This window comes from Anomaloglossus baeobatrachus, chromosome 5 (genome assembly GCF_048569485.1).
Source record: "Anomaloglossus baeobatrachus isolate aAnoBae1 chromosome 5, aAnoBae1.hap1, whole genome shotgun sequence".
In the NCBI taxonomy this organism is placed as follows: Eukaryota; Metazoa; Chordata; class Amphibia; order Anura; family Aromobatidae; genus Anomaloglossus; species Anomaloglossus baeobatrachus.
In genome coordinates, this window is record NC_134357.1 from 534,947,515 (window position 1) to 534,973,153 (window position 25,639).

Sequence of the window (25,639 nt, forward strand, 5' to 3'; positions counted from 1 at the left end):
TTACCAAGAGGAGGATGCGGTCAATTTCTTTGAATTTTTGAAGGGGAAACGTGACCATGAGTACATGCAATTCCTCTCACCGAAGCCGCTGTTCTCCAATGTAGAGAAACCTCTCACAGTCCACATGTACAATCCCTTTGTAGAGATTCCTATGATCAGGGCCTTTTTGTACCGCTATTGTACCTCAGTGAGGGGTGGAATACCTCAGAAAAACATTTTTAATGGGAATGTTAAGTTCTGGGTTCGGTTTAAAGCCGACCCAGAGGGTATTGGTGGGATCATGCACCCACCTGCTAACTTCTCCATTGGCGGCAATAGAGGATTCCTGCATTACCCTGGCCAGCCCTCCTGCAGGAGGTGCTTTCACTATGGTCACATTTCTGAGGACTGTGGTGTGGGCATTTCCTGTAGGAATTGTAAGAACCCTGGGCATGAGGCATCCACATGTCCTTTTCCACCCAACTGTGATTTGTGTGGTGCAAGTGACCATACCTGTAGGGCCTGCCCTAATGTCAGCGGGCCGATGTTTGGGAGTTCTGGTGGTGAGAGGCGCGTGGCACATAAGAGGAGACCTGTGAAAGCCCAACCAAGTGGGCGTCCTAGTGCTACTATGCCTGCAGACCCTGTTCCTGTGGTGTCTGAGATGGAAGTGGTGGAACCTACCCTGTCTGTGGTGGAGGACAGCAATACTTCTGTGGTGGTGGAGGACCCTGTGGCTCGGGAGCTGGTTGCTGTGGCTGCAGATCCTCCACCAGTGGAGCCCCCAGTAGTGGAACTCCCCTCTGTGTCTGGAGGGGCATTGTCCCTGGGTGATTTTCCTGGAGGGGTGGAGAGCCCAGGGGCAGTGTTCTTATCCAGTTCTCTTGATATCCAGTGGACTTTATCTCCTGAGGAAAGAGCGGAGAGCAGGATGCCTAAGCCTGAGAGTGTTGCTATTTTCACTAAGGTGCTTGCAGCTAGGCAAAAGGGCTCTAAAGGGTTAAAAAGGTTGAAGAAACCTCTGCATGATCCTCTCACAACATCTAATCGTTTTGACGCCTTAGTATCGGATTCTGAGAGTGAGTCGCCCCCTGCTGGGGCTTACGACCCTGTACCTATATCTCTAAGTGAGGTGTGGCTGAGTTGGTGGATCTGCTGCAATTCCCTCCAGAAACCTGAGGAATGATCTTCTAAAATCTCATCTGTCTCAATAGCTGTGTGCCATGGTCCTACAACTAAAAATCACCTCTCAAAATGTACGTGTGTTTGCTTCTGCCACTAGGCGGGCTGCGGTGCTAGACTATCTGGCCTCTAAAGGCAGTGATGTAATATGCGTACAGGAATGTGGTTTGTCCAGATTTCCGAAAAAGACCGAATGGAGCCATGGTGAAGCAGTGTGGTCATTTTCCAGCACTAATAGAAACGATGGGATTGGTATTCTTATACAAAATAAGGACATTTGTGTAAAGCAGAAGACGATTATACAAGAGGGTAGATGTATGTGTCTGATTCTGTCCTATATGGGATGGGAGTTCCGGTTATTTTGCATTTATGCGAATGCTGTCCAGAATGAACGTTTGGCACTTTTTGAACAATTGAGATTTTTTCTTCCTGGTAAATTACCTTTGATTATTGTGGGTGATCTTAATTGCATTCTTTCCAAAGAAGCCAGAGCAGGAACATGGGAGTCCAGGGTGGATGGTACTGGCCATCTTTGGAATAGGATTGTTGGCGATTTTTTTTTTTCCCTACAGGACACAGTCTCAGTAAAGCCAGCCTCGTTTACTTACCATGCGGATGATGGACTGGCAAACTCGAGGTTGGACTATTTTTTTTCTTCATCTTCAATTCAATGTGTCTCCTATGTTCAGGAAAGAGTTTGGTTTTCGGATCATGAATGTTTAGGTGGGGTGTTTGAGGTGCAGGGTTTTGTGTATGGTAGATGGCGGATGAATGTGAGTGCGTTGGGAGATGTGAGTGTGAACAGAGCTTTCCGCTTGAAATATGCGTCTTGGGCGAGAATGAAACAAAGGTTTACTAATATTGTGCAGTGGTGGGTGTGGGTCAAGGGAAGGGTGAGGCTTTTCTTTAGGAGGCTTGGGTACAGCACAGCTAAAAAGAAGCGGGTATTGTATGCGCGTGTGAACAGGAGAATTTCCTTCTTGCATAGTTGTAAGTCTATGGGAGTGGATGTCAAGGAGGAATTGGCGAGGATGAAGAGAGAAGTGGATGACTGGATGCGAGAGCGTGGGAGAGAAATCATGTTCAGGTCCAGAGTGAGGGTTCGGGAGCAGGATGAGAAGTGCACGCGGTTCTTCTTTAGGAAAATGTGTGGTGGCAAAAGGGAAATGAATGTGCTGATTACCGAGGAGGGGGATGAGGTGCGAGGTGAAGGTGTGCTGGAGGAAGTGGGGAGGTTTTATGGAGAGTTGTATGGTAGGAAGGTGCGTGACTTGGAGAATGATGTGGAGTTTCTACATGTGATTACAAATGTTGTGGCTGAGAGTGCGCATGAAGGGTTGTTATGTGATGTATCAGAGCAGGAGTTGTATGAGGCAGTATGTAAATCACCAAAAAACAAAGCCCCGGGGCATGATGGGATACCTTGTGATTTCTATGGAAGTTACTGGAGCATAATCTCCCAAGGTCTCCTAGAAGTTGTGCGTGCATTGTTCTCTGGTGTCAGTATGCCTGAAAGCATGAAAGAAGGGTTGGTTGTGTTGTTATTTAAGAAAGGTGAGAGGAAGAGGTTATCTAATTGGAGACCGATTACGTTGCTTAATGCAGATTATAAAATATTTGCTAAGATCTTAGCCGGACGTATGAGAGGAGTGATCGATACTGTGATTGAGGAAGAGCAAGTGTGCGCGGTGCCTAAACGTAAACTGCATGAGAATGTTTGCCTGGTGCTGGATATGATTGAAGATTGTGGGAGCCGGAAGAAGAGTGTGATTGTGTGTGCGCTGGACTTCGAGAAAGCCTTTGACCGTGTGGCACATTTCATTTTATTTAGTGTGTTGGAGAGGACGGGGTTTCCTGAAAGGTTAGTAAGACTGATTATGGGGATGTATGGGGGTGCTAGGAGCAGGGTGCAAGTGAACGGGGTCTGACTCCTGACTGCATCCTTTGAAATTTTGTCTGGGGTGAGACAAGGCTGTCCTCTGTCGCCCATATTATTTATTTGTGTGATGGAGCCTCTGCTTCAGCTAATTAGGAGGGATAAAGTCTTTAAGGGTCTATTGGTCCCTGGCAGCGGTGGTAACACGGTTAAGGTGGTGGGCTATATGGATGATGTATGTGTGCTGTGTGAGTCTGAGAGTGAGTGAAGCTGTTAGTCAACCTATTTTGTATTGCCTCGGCATTCAGAATCAATTGGGGAAAAAGTAAGGTGAAAGTGTTTTTCAGCAACACTGTATTGAGGGATGCGGACATGGAAGTGGTGAGTGGTGGGATCAAAGTGCTGGGTGTGTGTCTGAATGAGGACCTGAGAGGTGAAGAAAGCTGGAAGGAGTTAGGAGGGAAGATTGCGAGGAAGTTGGACATGTGGCGGTTGCGGGAGCTTTCTTTTGCTGGGAAAATTTTGATAATTAAAAGTGTTATCCTACCCATGCTGATTTATTTGGCATTGGTTTTCCCCCCTTCTGTGGAGATGTTAAAAAAGATCAATAGGCTTTTATTCATTTTTTTCTGGGGCAGCGCTATAGAAAAGGCCAAAAGGGAAATACTCCTTAAAAGCAGGAGAAATGGTGGTGCTGGTTTCCCCAATCTGGAATCCTTTATTGGCATTAATTGCATCTGTTTTTTTGTTGAGCTGCTTTCAAAGCAAACAAAAGCGGCTTGTATGGCCAGATATCTCTCAGGTACCATGGTGTATCGGCTGAAATGGCTGCCGCCTGATAATGCTAAGCCTATTGCTTTTTTATGCCCCCAGTGGTATTTGCGTATGAAATGTTTTATAAAAAAATACCGATTGGAAAAACTGCAAATGGTGAGTTTCTTACGGAACAAGGCTGTGGTGAAGAGGATGTGTGTGGATGACATGTTGTGTAATATCAATGGCCTCAGGTCTGCGGAGGCTGAGGAGGTATGGAGGAAGCTTGATCGGTGTGATATGTGTAATAAGCAGAAAGATCTGGTGTGGATGTCCTTGCATGGGGTTCTGCCTGTTAAGAGTGTGCAAAAGAGGAAAGGTTTGGCTGTATCTGAACGGTGTCCAAGAGAGCGGTGTGGAAGTAACGAGGAGGTGCATCATGTGTTGTGGTCGTGTAGGTATGCTAGGGACGTCTGGGACAAGCTGAGTGGTTTATGTGCTGAGTTGACTGGGGTACGGAAGCTGAGTTATGGCATTGTGATGTTTGGGCTATGCCATTTAGGGCGTGAGAAAGACAGGGTGTTGTGGTTGTTTCTGGCGTGTGTGAAGGAAGTGTTATGGAATAGTAGAAATTTGTATGTGTACAAGAAGGAAACCTTTGATGTAGATGAATGTGTAAGTATGGTTCTGGACAAACTGTACTTTTATTATAAATGTGATGTGAGAGGCGGGCTGGATGCGGAGGGAGTGTGGAAATTCCGAAAGTAGCAACAGATAATTATGAGGTAATAATTGTCTGGATTATTTTTTGTTACTTCTGATTCTTATTAAACGTCCTTCGAAACCTGCATGATGATTTAAGTGGTGTCCATCTCTTGTCTCCCTTTATGGGTGAATCGGATGATGGTGGACCGTCAACTTAAACCTGAAATGGTTTTTAAAAAAAAAATAAAAAAAAAAAAATGTGGAGATTCCCCATTACTGGGGGCATTAACCCCTTCAGCACTGTGGTGTTTGTGAGGTGCTGCTTTCTAAGAATCGGAATTTTTTTTTCTATTTTTCCTTTTAATACATGTGACCCAACTATGAAAGATAAAAAACGAGGAAAGCCTATTGCTCTCATAGTACAGCCCCCTTCTTGATCCACAGTATAATGTTCCCCATCCCCCGCACAGTAAAGTATCGCTGATTCTGCCTCCTAAATATATAAATCCTCCCTTTCCCCCACAATATGGTATGACCATCGCCACCCCCTAATATATAAATCCTCCCCCCCCCCACAATATGGTATGACCATCCCCACCCCCTAATATATAAATCTCCCCTCCCCCCACAATATGGTACGACACCCCCCCCCCTAATGTATATATCCCCCCCCCCCTAATTCAAATTCAAATATGCTTTATTGGCAGGACCAAAATACAATTAGTGTTGCCAAAGCAGGAGAAATATAGTAAGTGTGGTGGGAAGGGATCAGGGTTATGGGGAGTTGGGGGCACAATTTTGGCTCTGAAAGTCCTTTTAGGGGCCTTATGTTCCCCTCATCTTATGACATGTGGTGACATATTGGGCGGCGATCTCCACCATTGATTCTTCTTCCCCCAGTAAAAAGCGGAGTTTCATCTCCTCGTCAATGGATGGAAAGTCCAGGGTATGGGTGGTAAATTTCTGGAAGTGGGAGCCCCTCACTGCTGAGTATTTGTTACAGTGCAGCAGGAAGTGCGCCTCGTCCTCCAGAGCCCCCTGCTGGCAGTGCTGGCACAGTCTGTTCTCCCGCGGCTTGTATGTCTGTCGGTGCCGTCCTGTTTCCACCTCTAGGCTGTGGGCACTGTCTGTACAGGCTCAGGGTCTGCCTGTCTTTGGGGTGGCGTAACCTTTCCAGATATGGGGCCAGAGTGTAGTCCCTCCGCAGTGACCGGTAGATGGTGAGTTTCTGGGAGTTCTCTAATTCACTCTTCCAGTCCTCTATGTATTGCATCTTGCGGCTCTCTGAGATCTCTTTTATTTGGGCTTTTGTCAGGGTGTGTTGCTGACTTTGGCTGGACTGGCTGTCGGGGTTCCTGGCTTGCTCTGGGCTCTGGCTCAGCAGGGCTTTATGATGGTAGGAGCTGGGGTTGCTGTTCTGTATGTGCGCCTGGTGTGATAGCGCCCTCTTGTGTATTCTGAGCCATAAGGGGGATCAGCCCAGCTCTGCCCGACAGGTTTGAGGTGCTGCGATGGACTTGGAGGAGATATTTACAGAACTCCATGTGGAGGACTTCAGTTGGGCTGGAATCCCACTTTGTGTGGTCTGGGTAGGTCACTGGGCCCCATACCTCGCTGCCATATAGCAGTATAGGGGTGATGCTGCAGATCCCGGTGACCCCAGGACACAGCCCCGACCTCCTGGCCCAGATTCCCCAGTCTGGTGGATCCGGCGGTCGGCAGGGGCTATAGATGTGTGAGGGGCCGTTATCTGCGGTCTGTACAGTGTAATGGAGACATTCTGGGGAGATATTATCCCGGCAGTAGAAACTTTGTATCTTTTTTACTCAGTATAGCTGTATTTTTTTATGACTTTGTTCTAGGACACAATTGTCGAAAGTTTTATCTTTTTTTGTCAATGCAGTTGAATTTTAACTTGTTTTTTTATTTGCTTTGTTTTCATAATGTCGCCTTTCTAGGACACCATTGTTGGGCCCCCGGCTGTCATGACAATATATCAGGATTTACTACAAAAGCATATCCAGTTGCACTCCATAATGTAAGGATACATTGGCATTGAATTATTGCTATAAGAATATTAAAGAAAGGAGAAAAATACATAGCTAATGTGAAAAATGAGTACAAAGACACAGGCACTGCATTACTGCTTTGGAAATATTAACAAAAAGTGTAGTGCATTTGTTCTGACCTAGCACTCCACCGCATTGCCAGAGTGTATTGTATTGGCGAATCCATGTGGGCCCCAATAACCTCGACAAGGTGATCTCATTATACCTGGAACCGAACTGTAAATGCATCTGTGCGATTAAAAGTCTGCATGGGCAGAATGGTCCCTGGCTAAATAAGATGGTGGATACACCCTATGGGGTGGATTGCTAGGTCAGAACAAATGCACTACTCTTTTTGTTAATATTTCCAAAGCAGTAATGCAATGCCTATGTTTTTTTTACTGATTTTTCACATCAGCTATGTATTTTTCTCTTTTCTTTAATAGTCTTATAGCAGTAATGCAATTCCAATGTATCCTTATATTATTGTGTATCACTGGATATGCTTTTGTAGTTATGTTGTTTTTTTCGGTTGGTACCTGTTTTACATTTGTGGAAACTGCTGGTTAGTTTTCTGATTATATAAATATATTAGGATGTGTCTATGAGGAACACAGGCCTCCCCTCCCCTCTCTTCGTTTGCTTCAGACAAAATATAAAATAATCAAAACTGATAGTCCTCAGTAGTTTATAGCGTTTATTATTTGACTGAAATAATGGTAACTAGTGATGAGCGAGCACTACAATGCTCGAGTGCTCAGTACTCGTAACTAATGATGAGTGAGCACTCCCATGCTCGGTACTCGTAACTAGTGATGAGTGAGCACTCCCATGCTCGGTACTCGTAACTAGTGATGAGTGAGCACTACCATGCTCGGTACTCGTAACTAGTGATGACTGAGCACTACCATGCTCGGGTGCTCAGTACTCGTAACTAGTGATGAGCGAGCACTACCATGCTCAGGTGCTCGGTACTCGTAACTAGTGATGAGCGAGCACTACCATACTCGGGTGCTCGGTACTTGTAACTAGTATTGATCGGCCACTACCATGCTCGGGTGCTCGGTACTCGTAACTAGTGATGAGTGAGCACTACCATTATGCTCACTCAGTACTCGTAACTAGTGATGAGCGGGCACTACCATGCTCGGGTGCTCAGTACTCGTAACTAGTGATGAGCGGGCACTACCATGCTCGGGTGCTCAGTACTCGTAACTAGTGATGAGCGGGCACTACCATGCTCGGGTGCTCGGTACTCGTAACTAGTGATGAGTGAGCACTACCATACTCGGGTGCTCGGTACTCGTAATGAGCAGTTCGGCCGCTCTGATCGACTCAACTTGTCTACCAAGTCAACGGGGAGCTCGAGCGTTTTTCCAGAAGATTTTCCAGAAATGTGCTCATTTCCCATTTACTTTCATGATACTCGGTACCCAAATCAAGCCAATTCGAGCATCCGACCTGCTTGTCATTTGTACATTTGCACTTGAATAATTAGCTGCTTTCCAGACTCCTCCGGTCTATCCATCACTTTTTATTATTTTCGTTACGTTGAATGCCTGACTGAAAAGATGGTATCAACTACTGTGGATTCTGGATATTGATTATTTTTCTATCTACTGGATAATGAGGTACAAAGATATATTTTTCCTGTAAGATAAAATGGAGGAGTTGGATATTTTCCTCAGATAAAATAATGGATGCTTTCTTACCTCAGTGAACTGGCTGAAGGGGGCACTTTGCAGCCTATTGCGGTAATTGAGTGGATGAGTGAGAAGCGGAGTCCCCTTTACTATCACATGTGTGTGAAGAGTGCAGCATTTGACATTATAGTTTATACAATCCAAGAATACAACATCTACACCAGGGGTCTCAAACACGCGGCCACCAGGCCCGTGCCCCTGTACTATTTCAGCAGGGGCACGGGACTGTCAGCACTTTGTTAGATAAATGTTTTGCCGGTGTGCGCTCTCAGAGTCAAGGACTCTGCGCGCGCAGTGCCGGCAAAACAATCATCTGACATAAGTCACTGACAGGGGCTGCGGCCCCTGCACCTGCCGCGATAGTATAGGGGCACGGGCCGGGGGCCGCACGAAGCAGAGATGACGCAGCCGAAGGAGCACGGGACAGGTGAGAAGAATGGTGTTTTTGTGTGTGTGTGTGTGTGTGTGTGTGTGTGTGTGACAGCACATTAACCCCTTAGCGACCTACCGTGTTTCCCCGAAAATAAGACATCCCCCGAAATTAAGACATAGCTGCGGTCAATAATGAAGCGTCATGCAGCGGTGAAAGAGTTAAAGACACTGCAGGACACTTCATTATAGGCAGCGGGCACCCCCAGAAGAGAGAAGACAGAAGAAAGAAGACCCCCGATCATACTCACCAGAAGCCGACCGGGAGCAGGTGAGCGCATCAAGGTCCTGCAGCGGCGGAACATACACACACACACACACACACACACACCAGATCACACTCACTCACTCACTCTCACACACACCTCACACACACATCAGATCGCATCCACACACTCACAACATCCAGTCATATCGCTTGCTTCTCGGCGGCGATACTGTGCGTGCAGTGACCTTCCAGAACCTGCCGGAGGATCACATGGCCGGAAGCATGTGGTATCTCCGGATGTTGTGAGTGTGTAAGCGTGTATGTGCAATATCGTCAGCGTGTGTGTGAGTGTATGCGATCGGATGTGTGCATGTATGCTGTCTGATGTGTGAGTGTATGCGATCGGATCTGTGAGTGTTGGCAGAAGGCAGAGGAGCACGGCGTGCAGCACAGCTGCTGGGACCGCCCACCGGAGGGCACAGGGAGAAGTGGGGTGTGTGTGTGTGAGTGTATGGGATCAGATGTGTGCGTGTATACTGTCTGATGTGTGATTGTGTGTGAACGTAAGCGATCGGATCTGTTAGTGTCGGCAGGAGGCAGAGGAGCACGGCGTGCAGCACAGCTGCTGGGATCGTGGTGTGTGTGTGTGTGTGTGTGTGTGTGTGTGTGTGTGTGTGTGTGTGATATCTGATGTAGGCCAGAGGCAGGGAAGGCATGCAGCACACCTGCTGGGAGATCACAGGAGGATTATGGGAGCCATACAGACGCCCTGGGCTGGTAAGTATGGGGATCTGCTTTTTGTGGGGGGTAAACTTATCCCAACCATGTCTCCTCGAGAATAAGACACCCCCTGAAAATAAGACATAGTGCTTTTTTCAGGGCAAAAAAAAATATAAGACAGTGTCTTATTTTCGGGGAAACAGGGTATGACTTACTGGGTACGTCATGGCTCCCTGGTACTTAAGGACCCATGACGTATCCAGTATGTCATGGCGAGATAGCGGCCCCGGAGCCCCGGATCACTTTGCATTGCAAATACCTTAGATTCAAGGAGGAGGGGACCTCAGGAGGGGTGGTTTCTCCTCCCCGGACCTACGGAGGCTGTGATTGGCTGAGCGGCGTTCGTCAGCCAATCACAGCCACTGTAATGTTTCAGCCATTGAAAATAGCTGAAACAGGGGGGGGCGGAGCTAGCCGATGGCAGGTTAGGACACAGAAAGAAGGAGCTCCCACATACCCACGGCAGAACTCCAATAACACAGGCACTCACCGGGCTCCAGGACGGTAATGGCGCTCAGGAGGAGACGGGCGACGAGCACACAGATCCAGGAGGGAGAAGGTGCTGATATCGCCCGCTTTTTCGGGGCAGCAGCCTGTCAGCCTGACACTGCTGCTCTCTCCAAGATGGCGCCGGCAGATACTGAGACAGGAGATAACACTCAGCAAACATGCAGAGGAGCGACCTCACTGCCCCCACACATACCGGCACCCAGCACAGCTCTAAATGCAGACACCTTAAAGCTGGGCACCACAGAGGGGAATACTGATAACCCCTTGCCCCAGACACAACAACGATCTCCAGAGAAGTTACAGGCAGAGCAAGGCTCCAGCCCAATATTACAACAGACTCCAGTAGCTATGGGAAGCAGACCTGCAGCACCCGGAGAGGAGCCCATAATCAAACCACCACAACAACACACATCACCTAAAGAACAAAGACCCTCCAATTCAAATACCTTCAACAGCAGAAACAAAGGAGACAAGAATAAACCAGACTAGTCACAGGTACAAGAGGAAGATTGGGATTGGAAAGCACATATTAGATCAATTCCAACCAGACAGGAAATGGACTCTTTGCTGGGGAAACTAAGGGAATCCCACAAGCAGGACATGGCTGCTATACAATCAGAGATCAAACAAATTGGTCAGCGTGTAGCAGCTACAGAAGAGGTGCAGGAACAGATATTTTCCCATATAGAATCACATAAACAAGTCCTATCAGAGCACACAGCCCAGATACAGGACATTTTGACCCATTTAGATGACATCGAGAACCGACATCGCCGTAATAACTTAAGGATTAGAGGCCTCACAGAGGCAGTGGAACCATCACAGCTGGACGAATGGGCACAAAAATTCTTCACCCGTCTCCTCCAACGTGATCCAGAACAACGCACAGAACTGGACCGCATCCACAGATCCCTGGGTCCCAAATCCCCTGACCCGGCCAGACCAAGAGATGTGATATGTCGGGTCCACTTCTATAAAGAAAAGGAGGCCATACTACAAAGATGCAGAGAGAAAGGAGCGGGTACATATAAAGGGACACCCTTGATTGTCCTGCCAGACCTATCACGGAGAACACTACAACTACGTAAGGCCTTAAGACCACTACTCCAGTCCCTTAAAGATAAAGATATTCCATATCGCTGGGGATATCGTTTCCAACTCCTAGCAAAGAAGAATGGGAAGTCGGCAGTCCTCCGGTCCTTGGGAGATCTTCCTAATTTCTTACGGACTTTTGAACTGCCTATGATCAGCCTGCCAGATTGGCCAACTCCGGGAGGTCCCTCACCCTTGCCACCAAGGGAGCAATGGCGACAAGTACAGAACAGACGAGCTGGAGGATCCCCCCGAGATGTACATCGCTGATCATCGCTGACCATCCAGAGAAAGAAAGGAAACATACTGGAGGAACCAGGAGGCGAGATACATGTTGATTATATTTGACTGTTTACCTACCTACCCATCTATAGAGCATAACTATATCAATGCTTTTTCCCACCTCTCCCATCGTACCATCTCCTCCCCCCCCTTCCCTTTTTTTTTTTTCTTATTCTCTCTCCCCGCTTCCCACCTTCCTACATTCTCCACACTCTCATCACTCTCTAGCACCCGGCTCACGACCTATTCTCCCCCGCCATAATTATGCATACCATATGCCCCACACCATATTCAACTCTCTTACCCCCTCCCCCCCCCCCCTTTTTTTTTCTCCCTGCCCCCCAAATTTTTCCTGCTTCTTCCCACTGGTCCTTTATCTTCGCATGTGTACATCTATGCGTTACATAGTCCTTCTTTCCCCAGTTGTCTTTCCCCTTCTCTCCTTTTCCCCTTCCCCTTCATCTAGATCTGATATTGAGCTCTGGTTTAATTAAATTTTTCTAAGTTGGTTGTACCGTGTTCTCCCGGTGCCATATGTTTTATATTTGAAATATATCAAACATTCGGGGGTTAGGAGGAGGGAGGGAAGGAAAAGTTATTGACCATTATTGAATTGCATATGTGGATTGTTATTCATATTTCATGTGGGGGTCTGTCGTGGGGACAGGGAGCTCTTGAAGTGCCGTAGGCTTCCCGGTACCTCTATTAGGGACGTTGCAGAGTGCCACATTAGACAATAGTCTACTAGTAGATACTCAGGAGCAGTAGGCCATCTAGTCCTACTTAGCTTACTTACCTCTTTTCTTTCTTAACTATCTTATTTCTATTCCTTTCTTCTTTTTCCTTTTCTTTTCTCTCTTTCTATCCCATTCCCACTCTTTTCTGTGATGTCGCACCTAACCTTTTGCACCTACAATACTAAAGGTTTAAATAAACCTGAAAAGAGGAGTCAAATCTTATATCGTCTTCATAGGAAGGGAGTTAAAATAGCTCTATTCCAAGAGACACACTTCATAGCTTCCAATACACCTAAATGTAAAACCAAAAATTACCCGACGTGGTTTCATGGCCCACACCCTAGCCGGAAGGCATGTGGGGTTTCCATTGCCTTTCACAAAACGTTCCAGCCAACAAACCTTGACACTCTCATTGACCAGGAGGGATGCTGGTTATTTCTTAAAATATCTTTTTTGAATAACATCTATACTATTGCTAACATCTATTTTCCAAATCAAGACCAGGTATCCTTTGGACTGGAGACTTTGAGGGGGCTGGCGGAGTTTGCGGGTGGCACCTGTATCATCGTGGGAGGAGACTTCAACCTCGTTCTAGACCCGGTCCTGGACTCGTCCTCTGGTAGGTCCGCAATCCCCTCCTCGGCACTACGTAGATTGAAAAGGGAACTGACATCCCTTAAATTAGTTGATCTTTGGAGGGTCCTGCATCCCGGAGTCAGAGACTACAGTTTTCATTCCACAGTACACAACAGCTACACCAGATTAGATCACATCTTCATATCCCATGACTTGCTGGACAAATCCCCGGGCTGCTCGATGGATGTCTTCCTTTGGTCGGACCACGCACCAGTGTATGGGGAAATTGGGGTAAGGGACAGAGGGGACACGGGACACACCTGGAGATTTAATGATAATCTACTTAAAAATGAGCAGTGTCTGGAAGATATCCATAAGACCATTGCAAATTTCAAAATGGATCATGCGTCAGATCCTACACCAGACCCGGTCAAATGGGAAGCGTTAAAATGTATGATTCGGGGGGTTTGCATATCGCATGGATCCAGAATTAAAAAAGAAAGTGCAAGAGAGCTAAAAGAACTACTGCTGCAGCTAGGCCACAAAGAAACGATAAATAAATCCAGAGCCAGTGATATACTCAAAATAGAAATATCTAACATTCGTCACCAAATATTATCCATACTAGACCGAAAATCGTTGCGTGCCAGGGATAAATTCCGCAGGAATATCTTTGAGTTTGGAGATAAAAGTGGACGATTACTGGCCAGAACCCTACATCCCAGATATGCACAAACTCCAATACTCTCGCTAAACTCACAGACAGGAACTCAGATCCACTCTACCCCTGACATACTGGAAGAATTTAGAACGTACTATGCAAAACTTTACAACATCCCAACTCCACATGCCCCATTATCTGACACGAGACACCATAACATCTTAGAATACCTCAATAAATATGCACCAGACCCTCTTGAGGATACAGAGGCTGAGAGCCTAGAAGAGGATTTCTCAGACACTGAACTAAGCGATGCTATTAAAGCCCTTAAAGTTGGCAAAAGTCCTGGCCCCGACGGGTTTACCCCCCGGTTCTACAAAATATGTGGAGAAGCCTGTAGCTCTATAATGTTGAAAGCCTTTAACTCCATAACAAAAACATGCCAGTTCCCTAAACAGACACTTCAAGCCCGAATAACAGTAATCCCAAAACCTGGCAGGGACCCACTAACTTGCGCCAATTACAGACCTATCTCATTAATAAACGTGGATATTAAACTATACTCTAAAATGATAGCTTTGAGATTAGGCCCCTACATTCCCAAACTGATACACAAAGACCAGGTGGGATTTGTTCCAGGGAGGGAGGCGCGTGATAATACAATCAGAACCCTGTCTCTGGTAGCCCAAGCCCAACAACGCCAAATCCCAATGTGCCTCTTGACAGTCGATGCCGAAAAAGCATTTGACAGAGTCCATTGGGGCTTTTTAGAAGCCACGCTGCAGGCAATTGGCGTCCGTTCGCGCTTACTACAATGGGTAAAGGCCCTATACCATGAACCAACGGCACAAGTGGGCGTGAACGGACGCCTGTCAACCCCATTCAATATTGGAAACGGCACCAGACAGGGATGCCCTCTATCACCATACCTATACATTTTGGTAATGGAATCCCTGGCAAACGCGCTTAGGAAAAACCCCTCGATAAAGGGGTTACAGATAGGACCAACGTCTCATAAACTGGCACTGTTTGCAGATGACCTCCTGATATGTGACACAACCAAGGATTAGCTTACCCGCTATACTACAGGAGTTTGAGACTTTTGGTGGACTCTCCAACTTTAAAGTAAACCTACAAAAAACAGAGATCCTAAACGTATCGCTATCGTCGGTGGAAGAGGATGCCCTCAAACCCGTTTTTCCCTTTAAGTGGAACAGCAATTGCATTAAATATTTCGGGATCAGGGTACCTTCTAAACACCAAGACCTATATGAACATCATTTTCCAGACCTTTTAAAAAACATACAAAAAGACCTCACGGCCTGGCATAACCTCCCCATCTCGTGGTTTGGTAGAGTCAATACAATTAAAATGGATGTCCTACCCAAAATACTATATATGTTCCAGACAATCCCATTGAATCTAGGAGAAAACTTCTTCCTCAAGTTAAAAAAGATGATCAGCAATTTTATATGGCGCGGTACTAGACCCCGACTGAAATACTCCATGTTGAATAGGTCTCGCTGGGGCGGAGGGGTGGGGCTACCTGATTTTAAAGCGTACCATGCGGCGTCGGTGGGCAATTGCATACTGGATCTCCTCCATAACAGGGACAGAAAATTGTGGGTAGAGATTGAATGTGATTTATACGCGACCATGACGCAGGGAATCTTCTGGTTATCATCTAGAATCAACTTGGAGACCCTGGGAATTTCCCCGATTCTTTTGTCTCTGGCTAAAGCATGGAGGAGGGCCAATAGGCGATATAGGCTGACAGGGGAACCGGGCCCTATGACGCCACTGGTGGGCAACCCTGCATTCCAGTGCTGGCTTCACGAAATCCGTCCCAGCTTGATTTCAATGCCAACGGGAGGGATCCCACGTGTTAAAGATGTAATTACTCAACAGGGTTGCAGACCACTGATGTCCTTGTTAGATGACCGGCCAAGAGAGCCAAGTCATTGGTTTCAATACTTACAACTACGTAGCTTTGTAGACTCTCTGGCTCCGAGATCTGAGATGCATAGGGACTTGACTCCATTTGAAAGACTATGTTTCCTTCGAGAAACACCTCCCCACACATTCTCGATAATCTACAACATAAGTGTCCGGGGGGACGGGGGGGGGGACCTGCCCGAGTATGTAGGGCAATGGCAGTCAGAACTGAGAGACTTTTTCCAAAGAACAGTGGCATAAGTCATTTAACCTAACACACAAATCCACCATCTCATGTAGAATGCAGGAACTCAACTATAAAATTCTCGCACGGTGGTACAGGACACCCGCCAGGCTCCACAGAATGTTTCCAGAGGTCTCAGACACTTGCTGGAGGTGTCAGACCTCGGTGGGCACAATGCTGCATGTTTGGTGGTCTTGTCCAGGGATCCAGGGATTATGGGAAGACGTCTTTGCTCTCTATAATCATTTACATCATGTGGGAGTGACACCCTCGCCGGAAGTGGCACTCTTCTCGATGTACGGGGGGGCAATCTCTAAGGCGAAGAGAGGTCTGCTCTCATACTTCATGATCTCAATGAGACAGATCATACCGAAACATTGGAGGTCCACCTATACATTGAGAAGAGCAGACTGGGTGGGGGCTATGGATGCCCTGAGACGTTTGGAAGAGATAAGAGCATTTGATGAAGGGAGAGACTCACTATGCTTTTCCACCTGGTATCCGTGGCTTCAATTCAGAGAAACACAACAATTCCAATCCTGGTTACTCACGGGCACGCTGCCACATTGATGTTTGGCGAGGTGAAGTGGCCCTCCTGATGGGAGGGTGGCGTGGTGCGATGTCACAGAACTCTACATAATCTCTCTTTCTCGTGTTTTCCTTCTTTCTCTTCTCTTTCTCCCTCTTCTTCTCCTTTCATCCCTTGCTTTTCTTTCTTTCCCCTCTTTTCCTTCTCTAATTTGTGTACATAGGTTTACTTGTTGAAATATATGGCAAGATTATACAGAATGATATTGCCATTTACATATTAAATAGAACAAGAGATAAACGATTGATATATACTTGGGATAAGATGTCATTAAGGATGTTATGAAGAATTTTTCTTGTAAGACCTACGATAAAGTTCACTGTAGTATATGCTGTATAAGATTTAAATGCCCAGACCAAACTGCAACTTTTCCATATTCTGTAAAACCGGGCACTACAAAATTATCTATATTCATGCTTTGTCATATAATTTTTCTTGAAAACAATAAAGAAATATTAAACGAAAATAGCTGAAACATTGAAATCCAGCCATATCAGTGCAGCTGTAGCACTGATCATTGGCTGGAGCTGGGTGACCTCAGTTTCACCCGCCCCCAGCTCTGATTGGAAAGACCGGCCTTGTGACCGATCTCTCCAATCACTGTGGATCTGGGGCCGGAGACCGCCCCCTCAGCTTCAGCGTCTGTGGAAGGTGATGGGAGCGATCGGTAAGGCTGCTTTCACACATCAGATTTTTGCTGTGCGGCACAATCCGGCGCTTTGTAGAAAAATTGCATCCGTTTTTTTTTTTGCCGCTGGGTGCGTTTTTTTCCTCATAGACTTTTATAAGCGCCAGATTGTGCCGCGTGTACTTGCATTTGATCCGGTTTTTGCTGGTTGTGGCAAAAATCGTCACTCCGGCGGCCGCACAGGCCAGCGGAAAAAAAAAAACGCATTGCACCGGGTGCGGCGCCGTGCGGCATGGTGCATAATGAATGTCTATGCACGCCGAATCCGGTGGCATGCATCAAACGCCGGAAGCATGTACCGGATTCGGTTTTTACTTCTGAGCATGCCCAGAAGTGAGATAAATTCATATCTCTCTCTCTCTGGCCTAAGAAAATCGGTGCGAGTGGGGTGCGATAAAACATCGCATTCCATTCAGACCAATTCTAGCCTGTGTGTCAGCGCACATGAGCAATTATTTTCTCAGTCCTAATCGGACCGAGAAAACAATCACAGCATACTGCGATTGTAAGGTGAGACTCTTTCTCTCGCACCCATTCAAGTGAATGGGGCGAGAGAAAAATCGCAGTGCACTCGCAGTACACTGGTGTACCGCACGTGCAGAGCGAGAGTTGCAATAGCCGGCGACGGAGAAGAGAGGGAGATAAATCCCACCTTCCCCTCCTCCGTGCCGGCCTGCCCCTCCTGGGAGCCTGCCCACCCCCCGCAGCTGTGGTCCGGTCGGACCGCAGACACAGGGACACTAGCATGACACTCGGTTCCTGCTGTGCTGCCAGCGCGAGCCGAGTGTCATGCGAGCATCGCAGTAGTGCCCGGTGTGGCCCCAGCCTCTCTCCCTCTCCCTCTCTCTCACTCACTCACCCACCGATCACTGGCGCGGCGCTGCACGGCTCTCATACTCCTCTGGCGGCTTCTACTGATTTGAAAATGTCGGCCACCCATTATTATTATTATTATACCCTGCTTTCCCCGCCCACCGGCGCATATGATTGGTTGCAAGCAGACACGCCCCCACGATGAGTGACAGCTGTCTCACTGGAACCAATCACAGCCGCCGGTGGGCGGGTCTATATCTTCCAGTAAAATAAATAAATAATAAAAAAAAAAACGGCGTGCGGTCCCCCCCCCCCCAATTTTGATACCAGCCAAGATAAAGCCACATGGCTGAAGGCTGATATTTTCAGGATGGGGAGCCCCACGTTATGGGGAGCCCCCCAGCCTAACAATATTAGCCAGCAGCCGCCCGGAATTGCCGCATCCATTAGTTGCGACAGTCCCGGAACTCTACCCGGCTCATCCCGAATTGCCCTGGTGCGGTGGCAATTGTGGTAAGAAGGGGTTAATCATGGCAGTCTATGAGACACCCCCAATGATTAACCTGTAAGTGAAAGTAAATAAACACATACACCCGAAAAAATACTTTATTTGAAATAAAAGACAAAAAAACGCCCTCTTTCATAATTTTATTAAAATCCCCAAATACCTCTCCAGGTCCGACGTAATCCACAGAGGTCCCGTGACGATTTCAGCTCTGCTACATGCAGCTGACAGGAGAGGCAGTAAAACACAGCCGCTCCTCAGAGCTCTACACAGCAACTGAAGGGAGTTGCGCTGTCAGCGGTGACGTCACTGAGGTAATGCCAGGGTGTGTGCGGTGATGATGATGAGTGCAGGAGTGCCGGGGTGTGTGCGGTGATGATGATGAGAGCGGGAGTGTCGGGGTGTGTGTGGTGGTGATGTGTGCGGGAGTGCCGGGGTGTGTGCGTTGATGATGGGGTCTCTCCCTCTCTCTCAGCTTTAAAAAAACAAAATAAAAAAAAAACGGATCCGTTTTTTTTCGGATCCGTCCCATCAGTTTTTACACACTCTGAGACGGATCCGTTTCATCAGGCACAAACCGGATTAGACGGATCCGGAAAAAAACGGATACGTTTTTTTTTTTTTTGTTAAGGCTGAGCGAGAGAGAGAGAGAGAGACCATCACTGCACATACACCAGCACTCCCGCACGCACTATCACCGCACATACACCGGCATTACCTCAGCGACGTCCGCGCTGACAGCGTGACTCCCTTCAATTGCTGCGTGGAGCTGATTGAGAGCGGTTGTGTTCTACTGCCGCTCCTGTCAGCTTCATGTAGCAGAGCTGAGAGCGTCGCGGGACCTCTGGATTACGTCGTACCTGGAGGGGTATTTGTGGATTTTAATAAAATGGTGAAAGAGGGTGTTTTTTTTGTCTTTTATTCCAAATAAAGTATTTTTTTTCGGGTGTATGTGTTTATTTACTTTCACTTACAGGTTAATCATTGGGGGTGTCTCATAGACGCCTGCCATGATTAGCCCCTTATTACCCCGATTGCCACCACACCAGGGCAATTCGGGATGAGCAAGGTAAAATCCCGGGACTGTCGCATCTAATGGATGCGGCAATTCCGGGCGGCTTCTGACTGATATTTTTAGGTTGGAGGGGGGGGGGGGGGTTCCCCATAACGTGGGGCTCCCTATCCTGAGAATACCAGCCTTCAGCCGTGTGGCTTTATCTCGGCTGGTATCAAAATTGAGGGGGACCGCACGCCGGTTTTTTTAATTATATATTTATTTTACTGGAAGATATAGACCCGCCCACCGGCGGCTGTGATTGGTTGCAGTGAGACAGCTGTCACTCAGCATGGGGGCGTGTCTGACTGCAACCAATCATAGGCGCCAGTGGATGGGGAAAGCATGGAATACGAGATTGAATAATGAGCGGCCGGTATTTTCAAATCAGGAGAAGCCACCAGAGCTTTGTGAAAGCCGTGCAGCGCTGCGACGATGATCGGTGAGTGTGTGAGTGATTGATTTTCTGACAAGCAATGAATTTATATCACTTCTGGGCATGCTCAGAAGTAAAAAACGGATCCGGTACATGCTTCCGGCGTTTGATGCATGCCACCGGATTCGGCGTGCATAGACTTTCATTATGCACCATGCCGCACCCGGCGCTATGCGTTTTTTTGCCGCTGGCGAAAAAACGTTCCTCTCTGCGTCCTGTGCGGCCGCTGGAGTGACGATTTTTGCCGCATCCAGCAAAAACCGGATCAAACACAAGTACATGCGGCACAATCCGTTGCTAATAAAAGTCTATGAGGAAAAACCACACCCGGTGGCAAAAAAAAGTATGTGTGATGTGTGAAAGCAGCCTAAGTTATAGCGCCACTGCCCCCCCACCCATTACTACAGTATGGGGACATTACTATAGAATAGGGACAAGGTGGGCATATGATTATAGAATAGGGACAAGGTGGGCACATTACTAAAGGATGGGGACATTACAAGGATGGGCATAATCCTATTGGATGAGGACATTACTATAGAATGGGGACAAGGCTGGGGACATTACTATAGGATGGGGACTAGGATGGGGCACAATACTACAAGGGGGCAAGCATGGGCACATTACAACATGATGGGGAGCATTACTAAAAGATGTTGGCCAAAATTTCTATATAGTGATAATTGTAACACAATTAGTTACAAGAAAGGGATAAAATGTAAATAAAAAAATGAGGCATGACATTTTTTTACCATCAATTTTTTTTTATATATATATATATATATATATATATATATATATATATATATATATATATATATATATATATAATATGTATGTATATATATAATATGTATGTATATGTGTGTATATGTGTGTATATATATGTGTATATATATGTGTATATATATATATATGTGTGTGTATATATATATATATATATATATATATATATATATATATATATATATATATATATGTATATATATATATATATATATGTGTATATATATATATATGTATATATATATATATATATATATATATATATATATATATATAGTGTATATATATATTAATAATAATAATAATTTTATTCATTTATATAGCGCTATTAATTCCACAGCACTTTACATACATTTGCAATACTGTCCCCATTGGGGCTCACAATCTAAAGTCCCTATCTGTATGTCTTTGGAGTGTGGGAGGAAACCGGAGTACCCGGAGGAAACCCACGCAAACACGGGGAGAACATACAAACTCCTTGCAGATGGTGTCCTTGGTGGGATTTGAACCCAGGACCCCAGCGCTGCAAGACTGCAGTGCTAACCACTGAGCCACCGTGCCGCCCGTACATACATACATACATACATACATACATACATACATACATACATACATACATACATACATACATACATACATACATACATACATACATACAGTTAGGTCCAGAAATATTTGGACAGTGACACAAGTTTTGTTATTTTAACTGTTTACAAAAACAGAAATACAATTATATATGTAATATTGGCTGAAAGTGCACACTCCCAGCTGCAATATGAGAGTTTTCACATCCAAATCGGAGAAAGGGTTTAGGAATCATAGCTCTGTAATGCATAGCCTCCTCTTTTTCAAGGGACCAAAAGTAATTGGACAAGGGACTCTAAGGGCTGCAATTAACTCTGAAGGCGTCTCCCTCGTTAACCTGTAATCAATGAAGTACTTAAAAGGTCTGGGGTTGATTACAGGTGTGTGGTTTTGCATTTGGAAGCTGTTGCTGTGACCAGACAACATGCGGTCTAAGGAACTCTCAATTGAGGTGAAGCAGAATATCCTGAGGCTGAAAAAAAAGAAAAAATCCATCAGAGAGATAGCAGACATGCTTGGAGTAGCAAAATCAACAGTCGGGTACATTCTAAGAAAAAAGGAATTGACTGGTGAGCTTGGAAACTCAAAAAGGCCTGGGCGTCCACGGATGACAACAGTGGTGGATGATCGCCGCATACTTTCTTTGGTAAAGAAGAACCCGTTCACAACATCAACTGAAGTCCAGAACACTCTCAGTGAAGTAGGTGTATCTGTCTCTAAGTCAACAGTAAAGAGAAGACTCCATGAAAGTAAATACAAAGGGTTCACATCTAGATGCAAACCATTCATCAATTCCAAAACAGGCCAGAGTTAAATTTGCTGAAAAACACCATGAAGCCAGCTCAGTTCTGGAAAAGTATTCTATGGACAGATGAGACAAAGATCAACCTGTACCAGAATGATGGGAAGAAAAAAGTTTGGAGAAGAAAGGGAACGGCACATGATCCAAGGCACACCACATCCTCTGTAAAACATGGTGGAGGCAACGTGATGGCATGGGCATGCATGGCTTTCAATGGCACTGGGTCACTTGTGTTTATTGATGACATAACAGCAGACAAGAGTAGCCGGATGAATTCTGAAGTGTACCGGGATATACTTTCAGCCCAGATTCAGCCAAATGCCGCAAAGTTGATCGGACGGCGCTTCATAGTACAGATGGACAATGACCCCAAACATACAGCCAAAGCTACCCAGGAGTTCATGAGTGCAAAAAAGTGGAACATTCTGCAATGGCCAAGTCAATCACCAGATCTTAACCCAATTGAGCATGCATTTCACTTGCTCAAATCCAGACTTAAGACGGAAAGACCCACAAACAAGCAAGACCTGAAGGCTGCGGCTGTAAAGGCCTGGCAAAGCATTAAGAAGGAGGAAACCCAGCGTTTGGTGATGTCCATGGGTTCCAGACTTAAGGCAGTGATTGCCTCCAAAGGATTCGCAACAAAATATTGAAAATAAAAATATTTTTTTTGGGTTTGGTTTATTTGTCCAATTACTTTTGACCTCCTAAAATGTGGAGTGTTTGTAAAGAAATGTGTACAATTCCTACAATTTCTATCAGATATTTTTGTTCAAACCTTCAAATTAAACGTTACAATCTCCACTTGAATTCTGTTGTAAAGGTTTCATTTCAAATCCAATGTGGTGGCATGCAGAGCCCAACTCGCGAAAATTGTGTCACTGTCCAAATATTTCTGGACCTAACTGTGTAATGTATGTATGTATGTATGTATATATATATATATATAATATATATATATATATATATATATATATATATATATATATATATATATATATAACACATACTTTAAACAAAGAATATGCACATTTATTATAATAAACAAGTGAAAAATATTCAAATCCAGTGATCCAAAGGTGTGTAAAAAAGTCACTTTGTCCTGCAAAGAATATGGCCCCCCAAATTATTTTTTTCCTCTGTGCTGCCCATACACCCAGCCGAGTTTGAGACCCCTGATCTACACATTACATCTCATATGTTTGCCTTATTATCTCCAGTAATTGTATTATTACACAGGATTCTTTATGATGTTACATCGTCATTCTCTCCCCATTCAGGTCCCTACAATATCAGATCTTCTCGCTGGATATCTTCTATGTGAGAGACTTTTTTTGATTGACCCTTCAAGGATGGATAAGGACAGAGACAAGATGTTGGAGGGGGTATTACACCTCACCCTAGAGATCCTCTTCCGGCTTACTGGAGAGGTGAGAGATTCTGATGACGTCACATTACATCATTCTTATCTATGGGAATAACAGATGGACAGAACTGGAGAGGTGAGGACTTTGGAAATGTCTGTAGTGAGATCTATTACTGTGTCTCTCCATAACCAGGATTACACAGTAGTGAAGAAGACCTCTAGTGAGCTCTGTCAGGCCCCTGTGTCTGAGGGATGGGGAAGACCCCTGAGCCCAATCAAGGGGCCTCCACCTCACCCCCCGATACATGAGGACATCAATGACCAGAAGATCCTAGAACTCACCTACAAGATGATTGAGCTGCTGACTGGAGAGGTGACACTGCTGGGAATGCTGGGACATTATACAGTAATGCTATGAAGGGATCGGGGAGATGATGGTATCATTGTATGTGTCAGGTTCCTATAAGATGTCAGGACGTCACCGTCTATTTCTCCATGGAGGAGTGGGAGTATTTACAAGATCACAAAGATCTGTACAAGGACGTCATGATGGAGGTTCCCCAGCCCCTCACATCACCAGGTAATAGACATGACTAAATACACATGGCCTATAATTATCTGTATGTAAGGAATGAATTCAGTCCCTGTATGTGTTTCCTCCAGTTCTATCCAGTAAGGGGACAACACCAGAGAGATGTCCCCGTCCTCTTCTCCCACAGGACTGTAAACAAGAAGATCCCAATGTTCCTCAGGATCATCAGGTAGATGGAGAGAATGTGTCATGAAATCTCCCTATGATGTGTAGACGGCTGTGAAGGTCTTGTGCTCAGTCTTGTTTTATCCACCAGTATTATATGTTTTATACTTGTGTAATGAGAACGGTGGAGATGGCAGGATTAGAGCTGATCATAGATGTGACTTCTCCATCTGTCTGTGACTTATACAATATTTGTTTTAGGGTGAAGATCTGACCCATATTAATGCTACAGAGACCTATGTGAGGGGTGATGAGCAGTGTAAAGAAGAGATTCCTACAGATAACTGTCCAGGTGAGTAATACCCAGTTAATGCAGAAATCTAATAGATTTTTTACAGTCTACGGCTGTGGCTGCTTTATCTGTGGTGTACTTTGGCCATAACAGATATAAGCTGTATCCTTTCTCCTAAAGGAACACAAACTCCTCCACCCATAACTGTCGCCATTACTTTGGGTATTGGACGTTTCTCTGTTAGTTTGTGCCTGGTTTTGTCAAGACCCCAAAGGATCCAAGCTACCCTCTGGGATTAGAAGATGCTGACATTTACATGCCCAGATCTCTAAACTGCAAAGACAAATGACCGCTTTTGTACTATGTGCCAACAACTTGGAGAATCATAGGAAAAAAAATATATAATCCTTATGGTGCGCTTTGCTGTTAAGATGAATTACCCTTCCATTTGCAGTGAGAGCCAAGTGGGATTTATTTTTTATTTCAATTTTTATAGAATCATAGAATGGTAGAGTTAGAAGGGACCTCAAGGGCCATCGGGACCAACCCCCTGCGAGGCCAGGTTTTCCTAAATCATCCCAGCTATATGTTTATCCAGTTTCCTCTTGAAGGTTTTCATTGATGGAGCGCTCACCACCTCCTGTGGTAGCCTGATCCACTCTGACTGCCCTCACTTTCAGAAAGTTTTTTTCTAATGTCTAATCTGAATCTCCTTCCTTTTAGTTTCATGCCATTGCTTCTTTTACTTCCTTGTGCTAATGGGAATAGGGTAGTTCCCTCTGCACTGTGACTTCCTTACAGAAATTTGTAGACCGCTATTAAGTCTCTTCTCAGCCTTCTCTTTTGCAAACTAAACATTCCTAGTTCTTTTAGCCGTTATTCATAGGACATGATTTGCAGACCTTCTACCATCTTGGTTGCATTTCTCTGAACTTGCTTCAGTATATCAATGTCTTTCTTGAATTGGGGAGCCCAGAACTGTACACAGTATTCCAGGTGGGGTCTGACCAGGGCAGAGCATAGGGGAAGAATTACCTCTTTTGATCTAGATTCAATGTTTGTCTTGATACATCCCAGAATTTTGTTCGACTTTTTAGCTGCCCACATTATCTTGTTAAATATCTCCCAAAATCTAGCTAGAGTTAAAAAAAAATACATAAATTAAATAAAAAAATATAAAAAATAGATAATAGAAATTTTCTAAAAAGTTCTAAAGCTGACTTAATTTCTCTTGGCAACTTTGGCTTTGAGCCATACAGATGTACTTGGTTGTCTTCAGTCACATTTCTCAGCATTATGATGGATGGTTTCAACCCCTTCGCGACA

General features: G+C 45.5%; 2 protein-coding genes across 2 annotated transcripts in view; both read left to right on the plus strand.

The window, feature by feature from the left end:
• The window catches only part of LOC142312172 (uncharacterized), a 197,891-nt gene that overhangs the window by 111,656 nt on the left and 60,596 nt on the right, over positions 1 to 25,639 (plus strand). The gene's annotated exons all lie outside the window — the stretch shown is intronic.
• The window catches only part of LOC142312147 (uncharacterized), an 80,899-nt gene that overhangs the window by 354 nt on the left and 54,906 nt on the right, over positions 1 to 25,639 (plus strand). The window contains exons 2-6 of the mRNA XM_075351049.1: positions 23,239 to 23,388; positions 23,518 to 23,697; positions 23,781 to 23,904; positions 23,988 to 24,085; positions 24,283 to 24,373. Coding sequence (XP_075207164.1) covers positions 23,239 to 23,388; positions 23,518 to 23,697; positions 23,781 to 23,904; positions 23,988 to 24,085; positions 24,283 to 24,373 — 643 coding nt within the window. The remainder of the gene's footprint in view (positions 1 to 23,238; positions 23,389 to 23,517; positions 23,698 to 23,780; positions 23,905 to 23,987; positions 24,086 to 24,282; positions 24,374 to 25,639) is intronic.